The following is an 18883-nucleotide window of genomic DNA, read 5'->3' on the forward strand; positions in this document are numbered from 1 at the left end:
AAGCCAGGTAAGTGGCACAGCTCTGGCATGACCCAGTCCCATCCACGGCAACACAATTCCTGAGGGATACGACAGAGGCAAGGTTGGCAACCTGCAGTGGGTCATCACAGACACTGATCGCTCTCGTCAATGCTCCTGGCTGGGGCAGGGGCCTCTATTAGCACCGATCCTTTCACCCCTCCCCCCACCGTGGATTGCGCCTTGCCCCTATCTCCTGTGGACATAGCCAGTACTCACAGTGGTCTGCGAAGCAGCAGGTTGCTGAGGCACATTCCCATTTGGTGAAGATCCCTGCCTTGTTGCAGCTAAGCTAGCCTGTAAAACACGAGAGGGAGGCGAAATGTAAATGGCACCCTCCACCACAGACCCCGGTGTTCACCGGGACTTGTGCACCAACCTTCCCCACCCTGACTAATGACAAACCCAAGTCCCTTGTTGGCCGATGATGGTACTGAGGCTGTGTGCTGCCCAGTTACAAGTTCAAAGGATGTAGTGAAGGGGGGATGGTTAGAAGTGCAAACGGTCACTGCCTCCGAAACAGCTCACAGGTACCATTCTTTCTGCAGGAGGACCTCAGCTGTTGGTGGGAGAAACAGAATGCTACCATTTTAGCACCCCCTCACCAGATACAGGTGGCACTCCCCCCCCCCCCCCCCACCCCATCATGTCCAGGACCGTTAGTTTTCTTCCATCGACACTACTCAAACTGCTGATTTCTCCAGCAGAGCGTGACTTGCTCCAGGTTCCAGCATCTGCAGTCCCATGTGTCTCTCCAACACTGTTAACAGTGAATGGTGCGGTCAGTGGCAGTGACAATGTCCAGCATTGTCACAAACTCCACACTTAAACCGTCCTGGACAAAACCACTTTAGGTTCTGCTGGGGGACATGACATCCACATTGCCCTCCCCTCCACTCCTCCTTCAAATCCTATCCCACCTCCCCATCCCCCTCCCTCCAATTCTCACCACAACTTAAACCCCAACCCACCCTCCCTACCCCTTCCTTTCCTCTCCACAAACCCCGTAACTCCTTCCCAAACCCACCCACCCTCTAACCCCATCCCACCTCCCCATTCCTCTCCCTTCAACTTTCAAACAAATTAAACCTGATACAAACTAGGCTGATGTGGAGCAAGCTAGCATCACTAGATGGGCTGAATAGCCTGCTCTAAATTTTAAATAAACAATGATAAAATTCTAGGTCTGCAGTCAGCACCTTACCAAGGGAGGCAGGGAGGTGCAGGAAGCAGAAGGGCACTGGATTCTGGGGGACATAGGGACGGATGAAAGGCAAGTGTAAATAACATCTTGTTGACTGGAGAAATAGCCTTCAGGATGTGGCTTGTGCCCACGTTACTCTTGAGAGATGTCACCGTACACACGGACTGCCCAGCATAAATCCCACAGGGAAACAGCTCCATCCGTTCCTGGGAGCACTGCACTAATCGACACCAGCTGTGGAAACCTAGACCCAGTTTCCAGTCTCATTCCAGTGTCAGCAGTGGGGAACAGGACCCCACCCTCTCCAAATACTCACTGCCCAGGGTCCCATTGACTTACTGCCCCTCACTGCCCGGGGTCCCAACCGCCCTCGCAGCCCGGGGCCCCAACCGCCCTCGCAGCCCGGGGCCCCAACCGCCCTCGCAGCCCGGGGCCCCAACCGCCCTCGCAGCCCGGGGCCCCAACCGCCCTCGCAGCCCGGGGCCCCAACCGCCCTCGCAGCCCGGGGCCCCAACCGCCCTCGCAGCCCGGGGCCCCAACCGCCCTCGCAGCCCGGGGCCCCAACCGCCCTCGCAGCCCGGGGCCCCAACCGCCCTCGCAGCCCGGGGCCCCAACCGCCCTCGCAGCCCGGGGCCCCAACCGCCCTCGCAGCCCGGGGCCCCAACCGCCCTCGCAGCCCGGGGCCCCAACCGCCCTCGCAGCCCGGGGCCCCAACCGCCCTCGCAGCCCGGGGCCCCAACCGCCCTCGCAGCCCGGGGTCCCAACCGCCCTCGCAGCCCGGGGTCCCAACCGCCCTCGCAGCCCGGGGCCCCAACCGCCCTCGCAGCCCGGGGCCCCAACCGCCCTCGCAGCCCGGGGCCCCAACCGCCCTCGCAGCCCGGGGCCCCAACCGCCCTCGCAGCCCGGGGCCCCAACCGCCCTCGCAGCCCGGGGCCCCAACCGCCCTCGCAGCCCGGGGCCCCAACCGCCCTCGCAGCCCGGGGCCCCAACCGCCCTCGCAGCCCGGGGCCCCAACCGCCCTCGCAGCCCGGGGTCCCAACCGCCCTCGCAGCCCGGGGCCCCAACCGCCCTCGCAGCCCGGGGCCCCAACCGCCCTCGCAGCCCGGGGTCCCAACCGCCCTCGCAGCCCGGGGTCCCAACCGCCCTCACAGCCCGGGGTCCCAACCGCCCTCACAGCCCGGGGTCCCAACCGCCCTCACAGCCCGGGGTCCCAACCGCCCTCACAGCCCGGGGTCCCAACCGCCCTCACTGTCCAGGGTCCCACTGACCAACCCCACCCCTAATAGTCCTGCCCCCATTGGCCCTGCCCCATTGCCCCCCTCCTCTTGGTGACATTAACCCTCTTTGCCAAAATATTCCCCGCTCAGAGAGAAGATTGTCCTCAACTCTGTCGTGTGTGGGTGACCCCTGATTTCCAACACCCCTGGCTTCAGCTCCACCCTCATCCTCACCGCCTGTCCCATTGATGCTCTGTCCCGTCTCCATGACGTAGTCCCAGTGGACACAAACTCAGCTTGTTTATGGGGAAACTCCCTTCACACCACGCATCAAGGAGAGCGGGAACACATACTGAGTGGTGTGACAACGGGTTAAACGTTGGTTGCTGAAAGGCGCGTAGTAGCAGTCAGTGGTAATGGGCTGGGTTAGCAATGCCTCCACAACACCAGCTGCTCCTGCAGCAACAAGCCCTGAGCGAGCGGACACAGGCACAGTCTTGACTGGCAGCGGCTGCAGCCTCATTCCCCCTCGCCACAGGCTCAGTGACTGCTGTCAATCAGCCGCCCGCTCAGTGGAAAACAAACTTGTGGTGAGAACAGTGGTGAGGGCAGAGGGTGGATTGCTGTGTAATGCGGCCAGTCAGAGAGCGGGGCACGGGCACTCACTACAATCCGGCTGCCAGCCTGCGCTGTAGTCAAGCTGAGGTGCCAAGATGCAGTGTTTACAGAGAACAGCCACAGATGTCTCCTCCCAGCACGGTTAACCATCTGCCGCAGCCGGCTCTGTGACAACATGCAGCCCCACAGAGGCAACAGAGACACAGACAAAAGATGCAGAGAAAGAAATCTTAATCACATCTCCAAAGAAGAGTGCGTGAAACAGAGGCCCCTTCAGACGACTCATAGGGTGACATTAGCTCAGCCCCTGCCCAGAAATATCCAGCCACATGTCACCAGTTCAAAGAAAACGTTATAAAGGATGGACACGTTAGAGGGGGACGTTGAGAGTTGATGGGCATCAATGGAGTGATGAAACATAGCTGGAGATCTGGGAGGAGGCGACAGAGTTTGGCGGTGGGGGGGGAGGTTACGGAGCTGGGGAGGGCGGGTGGGTTACGGAGCTGGGGAGGGCGAGGGGGGTTACGGAGCTGGGGAGGGCGGGGGGGTTACGGAGCTGGGGAGGGCGGGGGGGTTACGGAGCTGGGGAGGGCGGGGGGGTTACGGAGCTGGGGAGGGCGGGGGGGTTACGGAGCTGGGGAGGGCGGGGGGGTTACGGAGCTGGGGAGGGCGGGGGGGGTTACGGAGCTGGGGAGGGCGGGGGGGTTACGGAACTGGGGAGGGCGAGGGGGGTTACGGAGCTGGGGAGGGCGGGTGGGGTAACGGAGCTGGGGAGGGCGGAGGGGGTTACGGAGCTGGGGAGGGCAGGGGGGGGTTACAGAGCTGGAGAGGGCAGGGGGGTTACGGAGCTGGAGAGGGCAGGGGGGTTATGGAGGTGGGGAGGGCAGGGGAGTTACGGAGATGGGGAGGGCAGGGGAGTTACGGAGATGGGGAGGGCAGGGGGGTTACGGAGATGGGGAAGGCGGGGGGGTAACGGAGCTGGGGATGGCGGGGGTTACGGAGCTGGGGAGGGCGGATGGGGTTACGGAGCTGGGGAGGGCAGGGGGTTACGGAGATGGGGAGGGCAGGGGGGTTACGGAGATCGGGAGGGCAGGGGGGTTACGGAGATCGGGAGGGCAGGGGGGTTACGGAGATGGGGAGGGCAGGGGGGTTACGGAGATGGGGAGGGCAGGGGGGTTACGGAGATGGGGAGGGCAGGGGGTAACGGAGATGGGGAGGGCAGGGGGGGTTACAGAGATGGGGAGGGCAGGGGGTTACGGAGATGGGGAGGGCAGGGGGGTTATGGAGATGGGGAGGGCAGGGGGGTTATGGAGATGGGGAGGGCAGGGGGGGTTACGGAGATGGGGAGGGCAGTGGGGGTTACGGAGATGGGGAGGGCAGTGGGGGTTATGGAGATGGGGAGGGCAGGGGGGGGTTACGGATCATCCTCTGCTTTCTGCAGGCAAGCCAATTCTGAATCCACACAGCCAAGGTTTCATGGATCCCCTGCCTCTTGACTTTCTGAATTAGTCTATCATGGCAATCCCTGTCAAACACCTGACTGAATTCCACATCCACCGCCCTGCCTTCATCAGTTTCTTTTGTCACCTTCTCAAAAAACTCAATAAATAAGACTTTCCCCTCACAAAGACACATTGACTATCCCTGAGAAGACGATACTTTTCCAAATGCTCATAATTCGTGTTCCTAAAAATCCTCTCTAATAGTTTGCCCACCACTGACACAAGACTCACTGGTTTAAAATTCCCAAGATTTTCCCCATTATTTTTCTGATCAAAGGGCAACATTTTCCATTCTCCAATCCTTTGGTACCTCTCCTATGGCAAGGGAGGGCACAAAAGATCATTGCCAATGTGGCAGTAAATCTCTCCTCTCCGCTTCGCTTCCTGCAGAGACCCGGGATACATCCTGTCCAGTCTCAGGGACTTCTCAATCTGAATATTTTAAATAGGTTCCAGCACATTCTCCTTCTTCGCTCCAACATCTTCTTGCACATCTACCAATTCTACACTGATCTCACATTTACCAAAGTCCTCCCTGTGAACAGTGAAGGAAATTATTTATTTAGGACCTCCCCTACTTCCTCAGCCTCCAGTACATGTCCTCCCCTCACCCTTGCTATCCTTCTGTTCTTCACGTCCGTAGGGTTTTCCTGAATCCTACTTGCCGAGCCCTCCTTGTGTCTCCTTCTAGTTCCAGAGTTTTTGCTCAAGTTCCTTCCTGGCTATCAAACAATTCTCATGGGCTCTTCTACACTTTTGCTTCCTACTTCCTCTTGATGAACCGTTCCACCTCTTTTGTCAACATGGCTCCTTTACCCAACTATCTTCCACTGTCTCAGTGGGACAAACCTATCCAGAATCCCATGCAAGTGGTCCCTGAATATTCTCCACATTTCTGCTGTGCATTGCCTAATCCCATTATAATTAGCCCTAATTTTCCATTTTGACTATTCCAAACCTTGTCCATAGCTATACTAAAGTTCAAAGAGTTGTGGTCACCGTCTCCAAAATGCTCCCCCACCGAGAGGTCTGTCACCTGACCAGGTTCATTACCCAGTACCAGATCCAGTACGGCCTCTCCTCTAGTTGGCTGGTCCAAATACTGTATCAGGAATCCTTCTTGGACATACCTGACAAATTCAGCCCCATCTGAATCTTTTGCAGTAAGGAGGTGCAAGTCAATATTAGGGAAGTTCCTTAACCTCAATCCTGTTATTGTTGCTCCATTCTAAAGTCTGCCTCTTATCTGCTCCTCAGTGTCCTGAGGGCTCTTTAAGGGCCTATAGACTATTCCCAAGGTAGTAATCATTCTAACATCCACCCACACTTCCCCCCCCCCCCCCCCCCACTATGTCCTTCCTTTCTGCAACTGTGATACTCACATCTTAAACCCGGAATATATACCAGCCAATCCCGTCCTTACACTATCCAAGTCTCTGTAATGGCCATAACACCGTAATTCCATGCACTGATCCATGCTCCAAGATCATCATCCCTATTCTTAATATTTCTCCCATTAAACACTTTTCAACCCATCCCACTGATTGATTTCTGCCCCATCCACTGCACATTGCATTGACATTTCCACTGCACGTCCCGCTGACATTTCCGCCGACATTTTCACCAACTGTTCCATCATCTAACCTAACACTTGGGTTCCCATGTTACTGATCGGAGTCTAAAATCTGTGTTTTTAAGCTCCAGATCAAATCAGAGTGAATGCAATTGAAAGTGCCTGCCTCTGCATTGCATTACATTACTCTGAGCTCATTTGCCAACTTGCAGATCAACTTCACAACTGGTCCCCATTTCTTGAATCCTGACAGCAACCCTGGCATAGATTCACCATCATTAAATTGTCATCTTAAACTCACAGTGGAATTTCCATTCTAGGTCACGCCTCTCGCCCGATAACAGTGTCCCAGATTCAGATTTATTTTAGATACGACACAACTATGTCCCAATTAGCAAGGTCACAACAAATATAAATAGGACACAGTTCTCGTCTTCAAGTCAAGAGGAACTTGGCTGCAGTGACTTGACATCCTCTGTGAAGGTTAAAAGGAAAATTAATTCTGCCTGATTATCACTCCTCACCTGTAAATAAGCTCATTTTCTCACGATGTAACGAGCACTTTGTATCACAATAATCCAAGAGTTTTCACACAACTGAAAAACTGACACAATCTACAACCAATAAATGCTCCTGGAAGTGACAGAAACAGATCAATTCTACTCCGAGGCCAGACACTCCACTCCCAGACTTTAGTGTTCTAAATTGGCTTTGCCTGGACAATGACCCACCCTCGTTTTCCAATGTGCATCGTTCTCCCATGTGGTTTATACGGGCGGTGCCTGGGATCAACAACTGCTTGGATGGTTCCTCTGGACTGCATGCATTTAATCCTTTTGTTCAAGGCTACATGTGCATCAGTAAAATCTCTTCAGTGAATGCTTTGTGCACCTGAAGTTCCATTGTTGACCTCTAATTAATTTCAGCCCCATTTCACACAGTTCCTTGAATTAATCAGTATCATTAGTTGCCGCTGCTTTAATTTAAATCGCTCTCCATATGCTGAGATGTTTAACAACTGAGGTACAGAAGTAAAGAACTTTGTTGCCTGTCAATCATCACCAATTAAGATCTCATTTCATCAATGAACATCCCAGATATGATCGACCAGTTAAAAAACAAACATGAAATCGACATGGTCAACAGTTTGCCTGTTTGGTCAGTGACATGATGTGCGTTGCTGACAGTTTCAAACTGCAGGTCAAACCTGCCGCAGAGATCACGAGCACCTCTGGCCAGCACTGCCCAGCACCATTTCAGAACAAAACAGGGAATGTCTGACCATTTGTCCAGGGAGGAGCTGGCCTGAGTTATCAGAAAGACATCCATTACTGCACCGACCACAGAGCTCCCATGGAAATTAGCTCTTCCAGTCACCTCCCTGGCAAAACTCTCGCTACATTTCTCTGGTTCCGATTGTCTGTTCTTCCTCCTGGAAACCTGATTCGGCTGATTGCAGAGAGGTCAGCTAAATAAGCCCACCCAATCACCTCTCTCCAGGATTCTCCCCGACCCTCTAACAAACACCACTTACAAATTCAGTCGAATAGCAGTCTGGACACAAACCACTTGCCACTGAGGCGTCAATCTCCCCTACCGTCTCCAAGAGGTCTAATTTGTTTTTGTAAATTTAATTCTGGAGCCTTTTAGGTTTAGGGGATCATTGAATTAAACTCTGTCAAAGCAACAATGCGGGCCCAATCAAGGTACGCACACCCAACTTGCATTTTTATGGACAAGCCTGCTCTCCAAGCTGACCGGTTCAGTTCACCCACATTGACAAAGAAACACAGCAAGTATAGATACTGAGACCTTGAGTGAACAATGAGAAGCTGGGGGACTCGTAGGTCAGGCGTGGAGGGAAATGGTCCATGTTCCCCCAAAACGTTGACCAACCATATTTCCCCATGGACTCATGGTGCACAAGTCCCCCAGCTTCTCGCAGTTTGACTGACGGAGAGTCCACATTCAACTTCAGTGACAATTATCCAATTAGTGCAGGATGGTTAGCACAATGTCATTACAGTGCCAATGACCTGAGTTCGAATCTGATCCTTCCTGTAAGAGTTGGTATGTTCTCCTGTGTGCATGGGTTTCCTCCTACCCAACAAAACGTACCAGAAGCGTGGGTTAATTGGGGCAGCCCCAACTTGTGGGGTAGAAGGGCCTGTTATCATGCAGTAACAAAAACATCACAGTCAATATTAACCAATAAGCCCTTTTGAATGTTCTGCTAAAGGGAGAGCTCATACTGTTGGGGTGTTAGCTGCCCACCATCTCCATCTGTGAGACCAAGAGCAGATCTTCACTTTGTCCACACTGACCATCCCGAGCTCCCCTTTCATTGCCGTACTGACCTGTCAGTCTGGGCCTTCTCGCTGCCACAATGAGGCCCACATAATGCAGAGGAACATCTCCTCCTATTCCACTTGGGTGGTTTGTAGCCTTGGGGGAGGAACTCTGACATTTCCAGTTTTAAGTCACCAGGCCCCTCTCTCTTCTGAGCTGCCATTCTTCCCCACCCCCAGATTTTGTCACCCTCTGCCACCCAAATGTCCCTCTTTTCCCCCACTCCCTCTTTGGCTCCACCTGTCTTTCACAGCTTTCATATAGCACTGGGAGCCTCCTCACCCCCTCTTCCATCCCATGTCACCTCCACCTGACCCCTCCATTCCTCTTGCCTCCCACCCCTTTTGTCTACAACTGCCTCTGTCCATCATCCCACACCTCTCCCTGGTTCCCCAATCCCCTCCCAGCCAGTCAACCCCTCCCTCATTATACTGGCTCTCTCCCCTCTGCACTCAGTCTTTGACAAAGGGTTCTGACCAGAAATGCCAACCATTCCTGATGCTCCAGCAGACTCCAGCCTCTGCAGTACCCCGTGCGCCTTCTGGGCGAGGGCAGCAGGCAGGGTGCAGTGAAATGTACAGACAAGGACATTTTGGAGGATGGGATATTTTGATGCCAAAATCTTCTGGAAGTGAATTTGAGGTCAAACTCTGGAACTCCTGATATCTCGCCTCTCTGCCAAGGGAACAGTTTGCCCTCAGAGATTCCTAATCCTCCCATTCTCACCCTAAACCTCCACGCCGTGGTCAGAGAGAACTTCCGAGGAAACATCCTTTCCCATCTGTCCTATCGACGCCCCTCATCATTGTGCACACCATCCCCAGGTCTGCTCTAGTCTCCTCCACTCCTGGGAAGCAAAGCCTACCTCTCCACTCCCTCCTTGGGACTGAACCCTTCTGATTCAGACAACCTCCTGGAGAATCTTCTCTGCCCCTCCCCAGCACTCTCACCACCTTCCTCCAGTGTGGGGACCAAATTGCAGAGAACGCTCCACATTACACCAACACCTCATAAACCTGGAGCAAAACCCCCAAGCTCTTGTATCTTGGCCCTGCTAAAGGCAAGCCATCCTTTCTCCACACCTCGTTTCCCTGTGACGCTCTCTTTGGTGATCTGTTGACTTGTACACAAGGTCCCTCTGGTCCTCAACAAGGTTGTGTGTCTTCCCCTAATCAACCCATAGGAACTGAGACCACTGATCATTGAATCCTGAAGTGTAAGATTACTCTCCTCAGTGTCAAGTGTATGATTATTTAGTCATCCTTTTAACACTGTTTCTGTTTACTTATTGATCTTTTACATTTTAATGCTTTTATATTTATTTTTATATAACTAGCACATTTGGTTTAGCAGCGGTGTTGGGCTGTCGGTGGGCTATCACCTGGGTACAGGACCAGGGTTCGAATCCCGTGCTGTCTGTAAGGAGTTTTTTACGTTCTCCCCATGACTGTGTGGGTTTTCCCCGGGGGCTATGGTTTCCTCCCACCATTCGACACGTGCTGGGGGTGGAGGTTAATTGCGTATAAATTGGGTGAGATGGACTCGTGGGCCAAATAGCCTGTTACCATGCTGTACGTCTAAATTTTTTTTAAAATTGAAATCTTTCTGTCTTGGCATATTGTGGAGATTTAATGAAGATACGATCAGTCGTTGTACCTTTGTGTCTGCAACAGGTAAGAATGGTGGACCCTCTGTGCATTGTACTTCTGTCTATGACAATAACCTCGCATGGTTATCTCAATCCCTGCTGGCAACACTGTACTCCTGAGCCTGGCTCTGCTGCCGTAGTGACCACATCAGGTCAGGACCCACTCTCCAGTGCCCAGGCTCAGAGACCTCACTGCTGGCACCGGCACAGGACGAGGCCTCAGACCATCCCTGTGGTGTTGGACCCCTCTGCACAGGCTCTCTTCCACCTCCTCCCTGCCCCCATCTCCACCACCTCCCGCCCCTCCCCCAGCCCCACCTCCCTGTCCCCAACCCCCACCACACCCCCACTGCTTACCTGCTGCACTGCTGCCAGGCTCTGCAGCTGTGCACTGCTCAGGTGTTGCTGTTGGAGGGCTGCAGTCTGCAGCATCAGGTGCTGCTGTTGCGCTGCATACATCTGCTGTAGGTACTGGGCGGCGGTGTTGGGCTGTCGGTGGAGAGCCTGCTGTATCACCTGGGTATAGGACATAGGCCCATCAGGGTGGGCCTCAAACCTGGCAATGCTCCTCGCATCGCCCGCACCGTCGCTTGAACCACCCCTGCCAACGCGCATACTGTCCCCGCCCAGTGGGTGCACCGTCTCCGCCCAGTGGGCACACCGTTCCAAGAGCACACAAACTGACTAGTACAAATGTTAACTGACCAAACCGTCCCAACTGAATCCAAATCACGCAGACCACTCCAACAAAACACAAACCTCCTGCAGAGACGAAGACCTTTTTGATGGAATGGGTTTCAGGAGGAACCAGTCAATTCCTCACTTGTCCCTTCCATGGAAGGTTGAACAACAACAGCCCATACATCAGGCTGCTCTTCACTGATTATAGCTCAGCTTTCAACACCATCAACCCCCTCGGCGCTGGTCAGCAAGCTCCAGGACCTGGGCCTCTGCACCTCCCTCAACAGCAGGATCCTCGACTTCCTCATCGGAAGAACACAGACAGTGCGAATCGGTAACAATGTCTCCTCTTCACTGACAATCAACACAGGCACACCTCAAGGACGTGTACTTAACCCACTGCTCTGCTCTCTCTACACCCACGACTGTGTAGCTGTCCACAATTCTGAGGCTATCTACAAATCTGCCGACGACATTATGGTTGACAGCAGAATCACAGACAGCAGTGAGGAAGTGTACAGGAGGGAGATCGATCAACTCATTTAATGATGTAATGACAACAAACTTGCACTCAACGTCAGCAAAGTCAAGGAGATGATTGTGGACTTCAGGAATGAGAAATCAGGAGAACATGAACCAGTCCTCATCGAGGGCTCAGCAGTGGATACAGTAAAGAACTTCCTGGGAGTCAGCATAGCTGAAGATCTTTCCTGAGGCAATCAGGAAGAAGGCTCTCCAGTGGAGGAGATCATGAGATTTGCTATGTAGTGAAAGACGCAAATTTCTACAGGTGGAGAGCATTCTGGCCAGTTGCAACAATGCACAGGACAGGAAAGGCTCCAGAGAGTTGTAGACTCAGCCAGGGCCATCACAGGCATCAGCCTCTTCCCATGGAGGTCATCTACCAGATGGGGTGTCTCAATGACTCTACCACCAACCAGGCCAGGCCCTCTTCTCACTTTCACCATCGGGAAGGAGGTACAGGAGCCTGGAGACGAGCACCCAGCGGCACAAGGTCAGCTTCTCCCCTCGGCCATCAGATTCCTGAATAATCAGTGAACCACAGACATTGGCCTCATTTGGTTCCTCTTTTACACGGAGAATTTATTTAAATAGCGTATTTATGGAAACATAATTTATATCTGTAAAATGTGGGTCAATCCTGATAAATGCACTAATCTCCCCACCAAACCCCCCCCCCCCCCCCCCCCGGAAAGAGCCTCCTTCCCCTGGGCAGAGCGGACACATGCATGGGGACTGGGTGCCGGGGTCCCGGAGTTGGGGGGGGGGGTCGTCCCGGAGCTAGGGGGGGGTCATCCCGGAGCTAGGGGGGGGTCGTCCCGGAGCTAGGGGGGGGTCGTCCCGGAGCTAGGGGGGGGTCGTCCCGGAGCTAGGGGGGGGTCGTCCCGGAGCTAGGGGGGGGTCGTCCCGGAGCTAGGGGGGGGTCGTCCCGGAGCAGGGGGGTCGTCCCGGAGCTAGGGGGAGGTCGTCCCGGAGCTAGGGGGGGTCGTCCTGGAGCTGGGGGGGTTCGTCCTGGAGCTGGGGGGGGGGGGGTTTCGTCCCGGAGCTAGGGGGGGGTCGTCCCGGAGCTAGGGGGGGTCGTCCCGGAGCTGGGGGGGGGGGGGTTCGTCCCAGAGCTGGGGGGGGACGTCCCAGAGCTAGGGCGGGGGGGGGGGCGTCATCCCGGAGCTAGGGCGGGGGGGGTGGTGGTCGTCCCGGAGCTGGGGGGGGGGTCATCCTGGAGCTAGGGGATTTGTCCCGGAGCTTGGGGGTGGGGTGGTCCCGGAGCTAGGGGGGAGGTCGACCCGGAGCTACAGGGGGGGGTTGGTCGTCCCGCAGCTAGGTGGGGGGGGTGTCATCCCGGAGATAGGGGGGGGTTCGTCCCGGAGCTGGGGGGGGGGGGGGGGTCCCAGCCGCCGAGAAAGGGAGGCTTGGTCCAAGTGGCTGCGCCTCGGTTTCAACGGAGCCACAGCTGTCTGGGGACAGACGGGGAACTCGCGGCCGCTGCCTGGATCTGAGCCCCCGCGGCCAGAGCAGGGACACCCGCGCCGACCTCTCCCCCCAGGCTCCGACCTCCTGTATTATCGGCCTGGGGCAGGGACGGGGAGGGGGGTTCCGGCGGAACCCCAATCCAAGCCCCCTGCTCCTGCGATGCTGCAGGGTCCGGGCTGGGCTCCAAGCAGCCACAAAAGCGAAGCATTGGCCTGGCCGCCCCATGGCCACAGCACCCCCCCCCCCCTTCCCCTCCCCCCCGGCCCCGTTCGAGTCGCTCACGCAAGTGGCCACATCTCCTTTGTTTGGCTCCGTCCCTCCTTGGCTGAAGGAGATGCCGTGGTTCCAAACACTGGAGGAACCCAGGCGGCCCCCCAGGACGTTCCGGCTCCGAGCCCTTCCTCAAGGTGTGAGCAGGGAGCGGGAAAGCGTCCGGGAGATGAGCCCGGCCGCGGGGCCGAGACTCCAGTCCGACCTCGGCGTGTGGGACGACGGCCGGGCACCTCGCACCGACTCGGCTTGCCCCGGCCGGCTCATCGCTGCAACCTGTTCCGGCAGCAACTCATCGGGCTCTGCCTTCAGCGCATCATCTCCACCCCCTTCACCACCTGCTGCCTCGTTTCCAACCCTCCAGCTTCCTCCCGCCGGGTCAACACACTCGTCTCAGAGAGGGAGAGAGTGGAGGGGAGGGGGAGAGGGAGGGGAGGGGGAGGAGGGGGAGGGGAGGGGGAGGAGGGGGAAGGGGAGGGGAGGGGAGAGGGAGGGGCGAGGGAGGGGCGAGGGAGGGAGGGAGGGAGGGGGAGGGGCGAGGGAGGGAGGGGCGAGGGAGGGAGGGGGGAGAGGGGGGAAGGAGGGGGGAGGGGGAGGGGAGGGGGGAAGGAGGGGGGAGGGGAGGGGGAGGGGAGGGGGGAAGGAGGGGGGAGGGGAGGGGGAGGGGAGGGGGGAAGGAGGGGGGAGGGGAGGGGGGAGGGGAGGGGGAGGGGAGGGGGGAAGGAGGGGGGGAAGGAGGGGGGGAGGGGGAGGGGAGGGGGGGGAAGGAGGGGGGAGGGGGGAGGGGGAGGGGGAGGGGGGAAGGAGGGGAAGGGGAGGGGGAGGGGGAGGGGGGAAGGAGGAGGGGAGGGGGGAGAGGGGGGAGGGGGGAGGGGGGGAGGGGGGAGGGGGGAGAGGGAGGAGGGGGGGGAGGAGGGGAGGAGGGGGGGGAGGAGGGGGGGAGGAGGGGGGGGAGGAGGGGGGGAGGAGGGGGGGGAGGAGGGGAGGGAGGGAGGGAGGGGAGGGGAGGGGGTGCAGAGTAAGGTAGAGAAAGTGAACAGCACAGAGGGAGGGGGGAAATGTGCACACAGTGCGAGGGTGGAGAGGGAGAGGAGAAAGGTGCACAGAGGGAGGGAATGAGGCACAACGACAAGGGTGAGCATCAGATCCCAGGGACAGTGTGAGTGTCCTAGCCTTGCTCACACTGTCCATGACTAACTATCCAAATGGCTTCCTCGGTCACTCCACTGACCTGTCTTGAGGTCAGCAGTGCCTTCACCTGCTCAGAGGACTGAGGGAATCTGGTTCTTCTGCAGGATTATCTCTAACATTCATCCACATGTGTGAAGACCAGTTACAGAGTGTGGGATGACACGGAGAAGAAAGATCAATTAGCACTGAGGAAGGGTGGTAAGAGAACACGGACATGGGGGATTCATTCAGGAGCCTCATGCCTGCATGGAAGAATTTTTTAAGCCTGTTCGTGGCCAATCTGAAGCCTTCTCCCCGATGGGAGGAGGGAGAAGGCAGTGTGTCTGGGGTGTGCTGGGCAGTGGGAGGTGTAGATGGAGTCCGTGGAGGGGAGGAAGTTTGTGTGATGTTCCAAGCTGCATTCACACCTTTCGATTTTCTAAATTGAGGAACCAACAAGGGAACAAGCCATTCTAGATTGGGTACTGAGTAATGGAGAAGGGTTAACTTGCAATCTTGTGAGGAACCCCTTGGGCAAGAGTGACCACAATATGGTGGAATTCTTCATTAGAATGGAATGTCAGATACAAAGGTTCTGAACTTGAAGAAGGGGAACTTTGATGGTATGAGATGTGAATTGGCTAAAATAGATTGGCAAATGGTACGTAAAGGACTAATGGTAGAAATGCAATGGCCATTGTTTAAGGATAGATTGGAGCAATTATAACAGACGTACATTCCAATTTGTAGAAAGAATAAATGAAGGAGGGTAGCGCGTCCGTGGCTAACAAGGGAAATCAGAGAGAGGATCAAATCCAAAGAAGCAACATATAAACTAGCCCAAAAAAATATTCCTGATAATTAGGAGAATTATCCTCCTGCAGAGGAGGACAAAAGAATTAATTAGGAAAGGTAAAAGAGGATATGAGAAGAAGCTGGCAGGGAGCATTAAAAAATGACTGTAAAAGTTTTTATAGGATATATTAAGAGAAAGAGGTTGGTTAAGACAAATGTGGGTCCGTTGCGGATAGAAACGGATGAGTTAATCATGGGGAACAAGGGTATGGCAGACTGTCTGAATAACTATTTTAGTTCTGTCTTCACCAAGGAAGACATAACTAATCTTCAGGAAATTGTTGAGGATCTAATGTGAGGGAGGGAATAAAGGAAATAATTGTAAGTTGAGAGGATGTATTAGTTAAATTGCAGGGATTAAAGGTGGATAAATCCCCAGGGCCAGATGGTCTGCATCCAAGAGTGCTGAAGGAAGTAGCCCAGGAAATAGTGGATGCATCAGTGATAATTTTTCAAACCTCCTTAGATACTGGATTAGTTCCTGAGAATTGGAGGGTGGCCAATGTAACCCCACTTTTTAAGAATGGAGGGAGAGAGAAACCGGGAAAATACAGACCAGTCGTAGGGAAAGTTATTAAAGATGCAATCGCAGTACATTTGGAGAGTAATGGTATCATCGGATGTAGTCAGCATGGTTTTGTGAAGGGAAAATCATGTCTGACGAACCTAATAGAGTTTTTCTGAGGATGTAACCAGTAGAGTGGATTGGGGGGAATCAGTGGATGTGGTATATCTGGACTTTAGTAAGGCATTTGATAAGGTTTCACACAGAAGACTAGAGTACAAACTTGAAAAGCACGATATAGGAGGGATGGTATTAAGGTGGATAGAGAATTGGTTGACAGACAGGAAGCAAAGAGTAGGAATAAATGGGTTCTTTTAGGAATTGCAGCCAGTGACTAGTGGGGTACCACAGGTCTCTGTGCTGGCGCCACAGTTGTTTAGATGTTGGAATAGATAGCAATATCTCAAAATTTACAGATGACACGAAGCTGGGTGGCAGGGTTGGCTGTGTTGATGCTAGGAGGGTGCAGAGTGATTTGGACAAGTTAAGCGAGTAGACCAAGACATGGCAGATGCAATATAATGTGGATAAATGCGTAAGAACAGGAAAGAGGACCATTATCTAAATGGTATCTGTTTAGTATAAGGGGAGATGCAGCGATACTTGGGTGTTGCTGTGCATCAGTTGTTGAAAGTGGGCCTGCAAGTGCAGCCGGCGGTGAGGTGGGCGAAGGGTATGTTGGCATTCATAGCGACAGGATTTGAGTCCAGGAGTAGGGAGATCCTGCTACACCTGTACAGGGCCTTGGTGAGACCACACCTGGAGTACTGCGTGCAGTTTTGGTCGCCTTATCTGAGGAAGGATATCCTTTCTTTGTAGGAGGTGCAGAGAAGGTTCACTAGGCTGATACCAGGGATACTCTCATATGAAGAAAGGTTGGATAGACTAGGCTTGTATTCTCTGGAATTTAGAAGATTAAGAGGGGGGGGGGGGGGAATCTTATAGAAACATAAAATTCTTAAGGGTTTAGACAGACTAGACGCAGAAAGGTTGTTTCCAATGCTGGGAAAAACCAGAACCAGGGGCCATAGTTGAAGGCTAAGGGGGAAGTTTTTTAGGACTGAGATGAGGAAAAATTTCTTCTCTCAGAGTGGTGGATCTGTGGAATTCTTTGCCACAGGAAGTGGTTGAGGCCGGTTCCTTGTCAATATTTAAGAGTAGGTTAGATTTGGCCCTTGTGGTTAAGTGGAACCTGGCACTGATCAGACATGATCATATTGAATGGCGGTGTAGACTTGAAGGGCCAATAGCCAAATCCTGCACCTATGTTACTGTACGGAAGTGTTCTATGTTTTGGTTCAGCTTCTCAGTTGTATCACTGTGTAGGCACAAACTGGTCTGCCCATAAGCCCCGACCATCACACACACCCTCCCTTCATCGACTCCAGCTACATAGTAAAAGACCTATTCCACCCCAACCATACTCTACTCTCCCTTCTCCTGTCACGGATATGATCCATGAGTGTGAGATCACGCACCACCCGACATAATCAGACTCTGGTAAGATGAGGTTCTCCCTCCTCTACCCTTTCATTCAGACACCTGTCTGCTTTTTATCATATGAAGAAGGGCTCAGCCCCAAAACATTGGACACCGCGAGACCGGCCGAGTTCCTCCACCATCTCTGTGGGTTCACAACAATTACAGCGTCTTTAGACTTTCCTTTTTTTTCAACTCCAGAAATATTACGTTGCCTTTACTTTATCTCACTTTATGACCTATGGGTTGTCTCACTGATGGGGGGGGGGGGATGTTGTGGGGGGGGGGGGGAGAGGATGGGGGAGGTTGGAGAGAAGTGGACCCTCACTCAGGTTAATGGAGGGGGAGGGAGAGATAGAGGGGGCCCTCAAGGGGAAGTTGGGGGGGAAAGGGGGGAGTGAAAGGGGAGGGGTTCTGTGGGGAAAGGGGAAGCAGAGACCAGGGATCCTGAGCAAGGCAAACCATGTGCAGACAGAGGCCAGAACTGCTGCTCATTGCGATTGACCCAGAGGCCACAGCCTTTCAATGGGAACTAACCTCCCCCTGCAAGGTACAATTCACCACCTCCACACCCCCCCACTCCTATCCCCCCCCAATGGTTCCCCACAATCCATCCCACTCCCATACCCCTCCCCCGAGGGGGCTATTCATAGAGGCAGAGTAGGGAAGGAGTTTCGATCCACACAGGATCACCAGGCGCGGCAAAGGCATGGCTGAGTGATCTGAGTGCAGAGATGCGTGGAGCAGAACGATGACCATCCCAGACCCTGGTTCCACCTGGTTACCTGCACAGTCTGGCGATCAGGGAGGCCGCTGTACACTGAGATCTGGGGCCCAGACCGGGCACTACTGCCGCTACTACTGGTGATCTGCTCACTCTCCATCCTGCCCTGAGATCACAGCCGCTGTCCACTCTACTGGCTAGTTCCCCTCTGTCTGCTCAAGCTGTCCACACCGCCAGCTGGTTCCCTTCTGTCCACAACGACACTCCGCTCCACCAGATGGTTCTCCGTCGTCACCAACGTTTCCTCTACACCTCACACCTGCATGACAGAGAAAGGGTTCAGTGAGTGTTGGGGCTCAAGAACATCAGCCACACGTTCCCCCATCCTCACATTCCTCGTTTTCACCCTCACCCTCCTTACCTCTCTCCCCAGGGAACCATCCCCCAGAGACCAAGCTTAACAGAGTCTGGCTGTTGGCTGCCTTCCAGTGTGTGGGTGAAGAGATTTGGGGTGGGATGAAACGGACAGTATGAATTCAATGGGCCGAATGGCCTGCAAAAACTCGACGTCCCAATGAGTCCTTGCATCGCTGCAGTACAAGCAGTGAACACAGGGTGGCGGTAGAGCTCCACGGTGCGAGAACAGACTGCAGTACCGGCAGTGGACATGGGATGGCGGTGAAGCTCCTCGGAGTGAGAATGTGCAGTACCGGCAATGAACATGGGGTGGCGGTAGAGCTCCACGGTGCGAGAACAGACTGCAGAACCGGCAGTGGACATGGGATGGCGGTGAAGCTCCTCGGAGTGAGAATGTGCAGTACCGGCAATGAACATGGGGTGGCGGTAGAGCTCCACGGTGCGAGAACAGACTGCAGAACCGGCAGTGGACATGGGATGGCGGTGAAGCTCCTCGGAGTGAGAATGTGCAGTACCGGCAATGGACATGGGGTGGCGGTAGAGCTCCACGGTGCGAGAACAGACAGCAGTACCGGCAGTGTGCGGTGGAACTCCACGGAGC

At 54.7% G+C, this 18883-nt stretch overlaps 1 protein-coding gene across 10 annotated transcripts in view; it reads right to left on the bottom strand.

Moving 5' to 3' along the window:
- The window catches only part of LOC138754277 (polyhomeotic-like protein 2), a 227968-nt gene that overhangs the window by 49414 nt on the left and 159671 nt on the right, over nt 1-18883 (bottom strand). For 8 of the 10 annotated variants that reach the window (XM_069918298.1, XM_069918297.1, XM_069918296.1 and 5 more), the window contains 3 exons: nt 17927-18184; nt 10487-10645; nt 238-315 (listed from right to left, as the gene is read on the bottom strand). In XM_069918298.1, coding sequence (XP_069774399.1) covers nt 238-315; nt 10487-10645; nt 17927-18025 — 336 coding nt within the window. In that variant the 5' untranslated portion in view covers nt 18026-18184. Of the gene's footprint in view, nt 1-237; nt 316-10486; nt 10646-13084; nt 13494-17926; nt 18185-18883 lie in introns of those variants that run through there. The other 2 variants (XM_069918299.1, XM_069918300.1) reach the window with 2 other exon arrangements.

The sequence above is a fragment of the Narcine bancroftii genome, chromosome 2 (genome assembly GCF_036971445.1).
Source record: "Narcine bancroftii isolate sNarBan1 chromosome 2, sNarBan1.hap1, whole genome shotgun sequence".
Taxonomy (NCBI): Eukaryota; Metazoa; Chordata; class Chondrichthyes; order Torpediniformes; family Narcinidae; genus Narcine; species Narcine bancroftii.